Source organism: Pan paniscus, chromosome 3, assembly GCF_029289425.2.
Source record: "Pan paniscus chromosome 3, NHGRI_mPanPan1-v2.0_pri, whole genome shotgun sequence".
In the NCBI taxonomy this organism is placed as follows: Eukaryota; Metazoa; Chordata; class Mammalia; order Primates; family Hominidae; genus Pan; species Pan paniscus.
The window spans coordinates 60,026,384-60,036,763 of record NC_073252.2 but is presented as its reverse complement, the minus strand read 5'-3'; the positions used below and the strand labels follow the sequence as shown (position 1 = coordinate 60,036,763).

General features: G+C 33.0%; 1 protein-coding gene across 2 annotated transcripts; it reads left to right on the top strand.

The window, feature by feature from the left end:
- The first annotated feature begins 755 nt into the window (after positions 1-755).
- Positions 756-9,155, top strand: HTN1 (histatin 1). Of its 2 annotated transcripts, XM_008961157.5 has the most exons (6): positions 756-813; positions 3,375-3,438; positions 4,630-4,650; positions 4,729-4,758; positions 5,805-5,909; positions 8,887-9,155. In XM_008961157.5, exons 2-5 carry the CDS (start codon positions 3,388-3,390, stop codon positions 5,874-5,876), a joined length of 174 nt encoding a protein of 57 aa, XP_008959405.1. In that variant the 5' UTR covers positions 756-813; positions 3,375-3,387; the 3' UTR covers positions 5,877-5,909; positions 8,887-9,155. The 2 variants fall into 2 exon arrangements, with proteins under 2 accessions (XP_008959405.1, XP_034813961.1); XM_034958070.4 differs by lacking the exon at positions 4,630-4,650.
- Positions 9,156-10,380: the final 1,225 nt, after the last annotated feature.

Below are 10,380 nucleotides of genomic sequence, written 5' to 3'. Positions count from 1 at the left end.
TCTGTCTAATATAGTTATTTCAACAAATGGCCTCTATAAATATATATGAAACTCAGAAAACTCCAGGGAAGTAAATTCAAATTTCTAAACATAAGAAATCAGTTTTATGTGAGAGATATGTGACCAAGCACCTAGAATCTTTTGACATTAAATATGAGAATGTTTTTATCATATGATATCCAAAAGATGATTGAATTTTGGCAAATGTTTACATTCACTTTATTACTTAAAACATTTAAAGTCAATGTAAAGGTAAAAATACAAGATAAATAATGATTTGTAGGAAAACTTTTGAAGTATAGAATGACTCCAATTTTGTTATGCCAATTATCACTATTTACTAGAGAATGTGTAAAATTTTGATAACATGGTAAGTATTATTTTTGACATAGCGTTGTTCCATCTTGGACATATATTTGTTGAAAAGTAGTAGATGGTATTCTACAGAAACATCTTTATCACTGCAATCATTTCTATGCCTGGTTTCCTCCAGCATGCTTTTCCGTTGTCTGACTCACTCAGGGCTAGACTAACACTGGGATTAGCATGTGATGGGTCCATTCGCTTTCCGGTTGCTTTGTCTTCACAATGATCTATTGTAAAATCACCTGGTTAAGTTTATTTTTAGAATTTGTAGAGACAGATTTTGGGCATTACTTTCCGTCTCAATCATATGATCTCCTAATTGATGCTATTTAGAAAAACAAAAGGGAGATTTCAACGTGCTTAAATACATCAGCCATATAGAAAAGGACATCTCTTGAGACTTCACTTCAGCTTCACTGAATTCTTGAGTCTCCTCTTGAGTAAAAGGTAATATGTTCAAGTACAATCTAATATTATATATTAGCATAAGCTTTTGTTTGCTAAAATCGATTGTAACCCACTTATGAAAATGTATATTATCTATTTAAATCTAGTTTACTTGAATTGCATATTTGCCTAAATAAATAATTTACATTTTTGTATATTACCTATGGAATACCATAATTTCTAATAGGACTGTTCAAATTAGCATAGATGATTCATCTAATAAATATTTCCTTTAAAAACTCACACACAAATTCATTTTATTTTATTTTATTTTACTTTCTTATTTTACTTTAAGTTCTGGGATACATGTGCAGAACATGCAGATTTGTTGCATTGGTAAACGTGTGCCATGGTGGTTTGCTGCACCTATCAACCCATCATTTAGGTTTTAAGCCCCACATGCATTAGCTATTTGCCCTGATGCTGTAATGTGTACAATTTTGTAATCGGGATCTGAAGATGACTTCCAGATCTCAATTCCTATGAATTAACACCAGCAATCATCACGCAAAGTAAATTATGTGGAATATGGCAATGTATTACATCCTCTCTGATGGTGGGACCTCAATTAACTCTTTTTATTTCCTTGTCTAGATACCTAATATCTACTTTCTTAATTATTAATTCTACATTTAACTTAAAGCAGGAGTTCAAATTTTACAAGAAGATACTGATAAATTCTCTCTTGGTAAATGTATTATTATAAAGGTTTATTTTTAAAAATTTACTTTCTTCTTAATAGGAAACTATTTTATTACTTTTTTATTGACCTTTCCATCATTTAAAACAGTTCTGTTATAATGCAAAGCATATACTGTATAAGAGTTAGTCATCTCAATCTTACTAATTTGTTTAACTTGTTTTCATTCATTTGTGTTAGAAAAGAAAGAGTTTACTGTTCCAAATTTTTATTGATGTGTCACTTGGGAAATATGTTTGTTTTTCATAACCATTAATTATATATTGATTATCTATGTTCATTTATCTATCAGTTTATGTGTTAGTAAAAGAAGACCAATTTCTTAGAACCCTTTTTTATTTTGTACTTGCAACAGAATTGACAATCATTAACAACAGTAAAATTCTCATGCCTTTTGTATCATAAAAAGAGTTGTAGTAGGATTTATATATTAGGTAATAGAAAAACTTCAAAATACGTAATTTTTATAGTTAGTCCTATAGTAGAAGTTTCCATTTAAATGAGTGAAGCAAAATGAACGAATAAATAATATGGTGAATGCCATAAATCATGGGTTCTGCTTTCCATGATAGAGATGTAGGGCTGTTTAAGAGCAGGACATTTTATTATAATTAGATGAAAAATGTTACTGTAATGTTATATCACAAATGACAGGTAAGAGACATTAGAAAAAAATTTTTAAATTACCTATTAATGAATTACTTTATAGCTGCAATTAACAGCCAAAAATGCCATGTAACTGTAAGTCTTGCAGTAATTGTATTTTCCAATGGAAATGCTTTTATTTACATTTGTAATTAGAAATAAGTAATCTGCTATACTTTTTTATTTCTGCAAAGGAACTGGATACACTTGCATATACATAATTATAAAAGCATATCAGAGTCCCAGATGAGGCTAACTTTGTTGAATAATATTATTTGAAATGTTAAATAATCTTCACCAGTACAACTTCTCAAAGTAGCTACAAATATTTTCCCTGTGAATTCTCTTTATTTTATTTTTCGCTGCCCAATATCACTAATGTTCTAATCTCAGGGTTACACCATCTGTGGATTCTCTAATAGAACTCTGGCTCATAGTCACTGACTTTATTATAAAGCCAGTCTCCGTTGCTTGTCATTCTACCTTCCTAATATCTCTTTACACTGTACCTTAATTAGCATTCTTAATGTCATTATATAAGTCCCCTGTAGTGTCACAACAACCTAAGTGGTCATCTTTTCTCCAGTTTTGTCCTCCCTACGTGTTGAACTGTTTGCATTTTTAACATGCTTTCCTCTCTGTTTTATTTCTTTATAGGCTCCCAACACCACCCTTTACTCATTCCATATAATCCAACTCAAGCTTGCCTTTCTTCATTACCTTCTTACTCCCATCTTCTTGGTCTGTTTAAGATGTCCATTTGTGTGTTTCATTAGCATATTAATATTTCAAAATCAGAGCACTCACCTTTACTTATCAATTCATGAGGCCATGCCTGGGGATCACACCTGTAATCCAAGCATTTTGAAAAGACAAGGCAGGAAGATTCCTAGAGCCCAGGAGTTTCAGAACTGCCTGGGAAATATAGTGAGACTAAAAACATTCTCTACTAAAAAAAAAGAAAGAAAAAATTCACTGGGCATGGTGGCACACACTTGCAGTTCCAGCTACAAGTGGGACTAGGGAGGCTAAGGTGGGAGGATGGCTTGAGCCCAGATGGTCCAGGCTGCAGTGATCTGTGCTCATGCCCCTGCACTCCAGCCTGGAAAACAGAGCATGTCTCCCAATCCTTTGAAGCATAGTGTCATCAATAGAAGTTTGATGAATGAATGAATGAAAGAATGTGATTACTGATTTTTCATGTTTGATTTTATAGGACTCAGCCAACTATGAAGTTTTTTGTCTTTGCTTTAATCTTGGCTCTCATGATTTCCATGACTGTAAGTATATCTGGAAATTTTAAAGACTATATTCTCAGTGCTTATCTCAAGTGTCTCTCTTATTCCTTGTGTTCTGGCATATACTCATGTTGACCTCAATACAGCTTTATAAGCTTTAATATTTCCCTACAAGGAGTTTCTTTGAATTAACTTATATAAGTTCTTTAAGGACTTGGAATAGATATTCATCACATACCTACAAACACTCAAGTACAATTACTTGAATGTAAAAATAAAAGAAAATTTAGAGAGCTTTTTAAATATGTGGGACTAAGATCTGTGAAAGTATCTTTAAATGTGAAAAGCTCTAGACCATCTGAAGTTAGAAATCTGAGGAAAGAAAAAGGTGCACTTCAATGGAACCCAAGTATTAGAGGGTGTCAAAATAGGAATTTTCAAGTCATTTCTTGCACAACCTACTCTTAAAATCAGCATACAATTATTTAATTCTTCCTAAAATAAAGCTGCCTATTTTCAACCATAAAACAATTCTCCATATTTATTAAGTGTCATGAGTTCCCAGCTCTATTGTCATTTACTACTGTGTATTAGTAGGAAAAGCACTTGACCTCTCTGGAGCTCTTTCTCCTTCTCTACTTCCACCGCCTCTTCCTCCTCCTCCTCCTCCTCTTTCTATGAAGTTAATAGAAAATTGGTCACAAAAGAATAATAATACCCCAAACTATCCACTAAATTCTAATGAATGTTTCGAAACTGAATTGGTTATGATATCACAGTTTATCACGTGATTTTATTATAAAAGGATAGAAGTAGAAAAATAAACAAATAAGAACAGAGTAAAGCATAATGCCTGTCTCTATCAGCAAATAAAATATTTGTATGTTGGTAGCTTTTGAGCTACATGGAACATATTCATATAAAAAACAATCCAGAGTTTCATTTTTCAGTTTCCACTCTCTTATTCACCAGTGACAGACTTTTCCTTCCTTACATAAAAAAGATATATAAACCAAAATGAGTTGATATTTGAATATAGCACATTAATTATAGCATTTACCCCTCACTCATTTTGAAGATGTCATAAAGCTAAAATAACTAATTTAGTCTGTCATCAACCAAAGAATGCCTCCATTCTGTTTAATCATAAATGTGGCTAAGTCAATATTTATACTTACTCTTGAATTCTAAAATTAAAATATTAATTATTTTCTCATTTTCTTTTTTTCCAAGAGCGCTGATTCACATGAAAAGGTAAGACATTTTCATTTACCGGAAAACTTGATAAATAATCATATATTGAATTTTTAATCTTTTCTTTTTATTTCATAGAGACATCATGGGTATAGAAGAAAATTCCATGTAAGTGTTCTTCTGATAATGTGCACTCTAAATAAATTTTCCTCTCTGACTATTTATTCTCCTAGAAGAATCAATAGTTGTCTCTCAAATATATCTATATCATTAATTGCTAAAGTGCACATTGATTTCATTTATTTATGATGCAAAGGCAAAAAGTCACAAATATCTTGTGTCCTAAAAGCATTTCAACAGAAACTCAATTCCACCTGAAATAAGTCAATTGTCAATTATTCTCTGAGAACTTATCTTTGTCCTGTAAATAATTTCATTGACCTAAAGAATAGTTGAAATCCTAATTCTATTAAGTATAACATATGCTTAATAAAGCATAGAGGCTACTCATGTAATGTGGTAAGTTTCTACCTTCTGAATTTTTGAGGATGATACAGTCTTTAAATTAAACTGACTGTGCTAAATTAGACAGAAAATTGTATTTCTCTAACATTTTTCTCACTGTATGTATATAAAGTCTCATGTTATTTTGACCTGTAATATCAATACAAATCTGGGTTCTAAAGTTCTCCTACTAACATAGCAAGTATACATGTTAAAAAAGCACCAAGTAAAAAGATGCATAAAAATGGATGAAGACTGTTTGTGTTAACAGCAGTGGGTATGAAAGAATGTAGGAGTTGTAAAGGAAAGTAAGATCACTAAAGGAATGACATTAAGAAGCACCACCTAAGTTGGAAACAGAAACTTAATCCTTTCCATGATACTCAATAGTGAGCAAAATAGTAGCTTGGAGGTAATATTTTAAAGAAGATTTGAACCCTGGTTAGAGAGGTTACCTATAATCAGTGTTTCCACCTGTGCTATTGTCACAAAAATATCAGCAAACAGTAAATACTTTATCATTTTTACCTACTTTTAGACATTTTTCTGATAAAAAAGAAAAATGTAAAAGTTTGAAAACATTTATGTAGATAAAATACAAGGTCTTAACAACTTTAACAATCTAAGCTTTTAATGACAGTTTTTGAGAAACACTTGTACTGTCATTCTCTATTCTCTGCAATTTTCTCTCTCCTTTTGTGTGTATGCAGGAAAAGCATCATTCACATCGAGAATTTCCATTTTATGGGGACTATGGATCAAATTATCTGTATGACAATTGATATCCTTAGTAATCATGGGGCATGATTATAGAGGTAAGCTGACTCTAGTTACTTGTCTTTCTAGAAGTGTCAACACTGACAGTTTAAAAAAAAAAGCCATAAGCTAACAACCATTCCAGTTTAAGAAATGTAGCATGGGTTAGCTCCTTGAAGTGTATTCATTTATATAAATGCTTCTGAAGCTGTAGATATGTGGTGTTATTTCTGAGGTCTCTGTTCTGTGCCATTGGTCTGTATGTCTGTTTTGGTACTGGTACCATGCTGTTTTGGTAACTGTAGCTTTGTAGTATAGTTTGAAGTCAGGTAGTGTGATGCCTTCAGCTTTGTTCTTTTGCTTACACTTGTCTTGGGTATATGAGCTTTTCTTTGGATCCATATGAAATTTAAAGTAGTTATTTCTAATTCTGTGAAGAATGTCAATGGTCGTTTGATGGGAATAGCATTGAATCTATAAATTACTTTGGTCAGTATGGCCATTTTCATGATAATGATTTTTCTTATCCATGAGAATGGAATGTTTTTCCATTTGTTTGTGTCCTTTCTTATTTCCTTGAGCAGTGGTTTGTAGTTCTCCTTGAAGAGGTCCTTCACATCCTTTGTTAGTTGTATTTGTAGGTATTTTATTCTCTTTGTAGCAATTGTGAATGGGAGTTCATTCATGATTTGGGTCTCTGCTTGCCATCTGATATTCAACAAACCTGACAAAACAAGTAATCAGGAAAGGATCTCCTATTGAATAAATTATGCTGAGAAAACTGGGTAGCCATATGCAGAAAACCGAAACTGGACCCCTTCCTTACGCCTTATACAAAAATTAACTCAAGACGGATTAAAAACTTAAATGTAATACCCCAAACCATGAAAACCTGAGAAGAAAACTTAGGTGATACCATTCAGGACAGCTGTTGGCAAAGACTTCATGTAAAAAAATGCCAAAAGCAATTGCAACAAAAGCCAAAATTGACAAATGGGATCTAATTAAACTAAAGAGCTTCTGCACAACAAAAGAAACTATCATCAGAGTGAACAGGCAACCTAGAGAATGGGAGAAAATGTTTGCAATCTACTCATCTGTCGAGCTCTAATATCCAGAATCTACAAGGAACTTAAACAAATTTACAAGACAAAAACAAACAACCCCATCTAAAAGTGGGCAAAGGACATGAACAGATAGTTCTCAGAAGAAGACATTCATGCAGCCAACAAACAAGAAAAAAAGCTTATCATCACTGATCATTAGAGAAATGCAAATAAAAATCACAATGAGATACCATCTCACTACCAGTCAGAATGCTGATTATTAAAAAGTCAAGAAACAATAGATGCAGGTGATGCTGTGGAGAGACAAGAACACTTTTACACTGTGTGTGAGAATGTAAATTAGTTCAACCATTGTGGAAGACAGTATGGTGATTCCTCAAGGATCTAGAACCGGAAATACCATTTGATGCAGCAATCCCATGACTGGGTATATACCCAAAGGAACGTAAATCATTCTACTATAAAGACATATGCCTACATATGTTTATTGCAGCACTATTTACAATAGCAAAGACATGGAACCAACCCAAATGACCATTAATGATAGACTGGATAAGGAAAATGTGGTACATATACACCATGGAGTACTATGCAGCCATACAAAGGAATGAGATCCTGTCCTTTGCAGGGACATGGATGAAGCTGGAAGCCATCATCCTCAGCAAACTAACACAGGAACAGAAAGGAAACAGCACAAGGTCTCACTCATAAGTGGGAGCTGAACAGTGAGAACACGTGAAGACAGGGAGGGGACAACACAAACCAGGGATGGAGGGGAGGGAGTAAGGGAAGGTAACTTAGAGGACTGATCAATAGGTGCAGCAAACCACCATGGCACACATATACCTATGTAACAGAACTGCATGTTCTGCATATGTATTCTAGAACTTAAAGTAAAATAAAAAAATAAAATGAAATACAATAAAAATGCCTTCGAGGGAAAGCTTCTGTTCACTAGTGTTAAGATGCTGAGTTCTGGGTAGGAACTATAGTTCCAGTTCTGACCTGGAACTATTCCTAATCTTCTCCATACCTCAGTTTTCTAATAGACAAATACATATTATAATACTACTTAAGCTTTTTATAGAGTTGGAAAGACTATTGAGAGACATTATATAGAAGCCCTTGTTCTGGAAGGTGTATGGTTGTGGCCATAGGCTTCTCTGCCACTAACTCTGTACCTGGATGTTATTTGAAGTTTTCTGTCCTAAAATGAAATCTTTGAAGAAGTTGCACAACCACCATCTGGGAACTCATAAAAAATTTACATTTTATGCCTAAGCAACTCTAATGAGCAATTGCTATAGGAATGACTAATATAACATCAACAAGGAGATGGGAATTTTCAAGGAAATAGAAAATGGTAACAATTTCCTTTTCATAAAGTCAGTTTTATTTATCTATATTCACAGCATAAAATGTTCCAAAATCTATGAGATACTAAAGATTACATGTCAAAATAAAGCAATATTTTGGAGATAACAGAGTACTGTTCTACAATTCAAAGCTGAAATAGTTCAAAAGGTGTCAAATATTTTTTAATGTATTGGGACATTTTATTCATATTGAATTCCTGCTCTTTGTGATATCAGAAAAAGCCTGATCTTGATCCTCCAGGTGTTAGATAATTGCTGATGACATTTAATCAGGGGAGGATATATTTAAAATATTATTTGGGGGAGATAGATGAAATGTGTAGGCTATATTTAAGTGGGAGAATAAAGTAAGATGATGATGGAAAACCTCAAGAAAAATTTAAATTTAATTGCAAATGCTGAATGATAATTTTTATTTATTCTGATACCCACTTAATGAGTATTTGTCTACTCTATATCAAATAGTATTTTGGTCCCTGCATTATAATAAATAAAACTATCTATAAATACATACTTTCTGCCAGCGAGAGTATAAATTTATTTATAGGAGTATCCATTTTGGAGATAAAGTGTTATTTTCTTTTTCTGCACAGGTTTGACTGGCAAATTCACTTTTTACTCATTTGTTCTCATTCATCATACCGCATCACACTACCACTGCTTTTTGAAGAATTATCATCAGGCAATGGAGAATAAAAGAAAGACCATGATTTAGTGAATTCTGTGTTTCATGATACTTCCCTTCCTAATTATCGTTTGATTAGATACTTGCAATTTAAACTGTTAAGCTGTTTTCACTGCTGTTTCTGAGTAATAGAAATTCATTCCTCTCCAAAAGCAATAAATTTCTAGCACATTATTATGTGTATGCTCTTTATTTCTCTTTTTTATATTTACATATATAAAGATTTCTTTCTTCACTTCGTTTTCCCAGTTTGAGTAGCACTGACTATAGTACTTTATACCATAGCTCTTTTGAAATGATTATTTTTAATTTAGCATGTTATATTCATTTTGTGTTGCAAACATATGGTCCTCAATCACATCTAGATTACTAGACCTACTGATACGAACATTTTATTTGTTTCTGGTGTCCTTTGCCACAGCACATTTCTTAGCCTTGTACATTCCCACATTTCTTATCTCAGGCCCTACAATCCAGAAGATGACCCCCATGTCACTCCACAGCAGTAGGCAGGCACTCAGAACACAAACCATCTAATGCTCTCTATCAGTTTGTCAATATAGCCATTGAACAAAAATTTATTGAGTGATACCAGCTGTCAGATACTGTTCTAGAGGCTGCAGTCACAGAAAAAGAGTCAGAGCCCTGTTGTCAGAGCTTTTACATTGCAATTGGGAGATGCAGACAAAAAGTAAACAAAGAACACATGACTTAGGCAATAATAAGTGTGCTAAAGAAGTGTAAAGCAGGACTAGGATATAGAAGCAGCCTCAAATAGGATAGTCCAGGATAACCTCTCTGGTATAGGTGACCTTTTAGAAAAGATATAATTTAAATATGGGAGTAAGCATGAAGAAAGACATTTTCAAGCAGAAGAAATAAAAAGTACAAATCCATTGTGAATTTTTGGTTACATATGAGTTGTAGAATAGTTTCTCCACTCTTGTGTAAAATGATGGCAATTTCATAGGAGTGGCATTGAATCTGTATATTGTTTTGGACAATGTAGCCATTTTAATAATATTGATTCTTCTAATCCATGAGCATGGAATGGTTTCCATTTGTTTGTGTCTTTTGTGATTTCTTTCAACAATGTTTTGTAGTTCTCCCTGTAGAAATCTTTCATCTCCTTGGTTAGATGTATTTATAGGTTTTTATTTTGTGTGTGTGTGGCTATTGTAAATGAGATTGTGTTCTTGATTTGACACCTTGCATATGATTCATGAATAGAAATGCTACTGATCTGTGTCCATTAATTTTGTTTCCTGAAACTGTACTGAAGTGGTTTATCAGTTCCAGGAGTCTTTTGGTGGAGCCTTTAGGGTTTTGTAGGTATTGAATCAAATTTCCATGAAGAGAGAGAATTTGACTTCCACTTTTCCTAGTTTTTTATTACTATATC

Bases quoted from the DNA above. Each gene is read 5' to 3' on its own strand.
- HTN1 (XM_008961157.5), top strand. From the start codon at position 3,388: ATGAAGTTTTTTGTCTTTGCTTTAATCTTGGCTCTCATGATTTCCATG. The intron at 4,651-4,728 runs GTAAGACATTTT...TTTATTTCATAG, and splicing joins GCGCTGATTCACATGAAAAG to AGACATCATGGGTATAGAAG. The intron at 4,759-5,804 runs GTAAGTGTTCTT...GTGTGTATGCAG, and splicing joins GGTATAGAAGAAAATTCCAT to GAAAAGCATCATTCACATCG.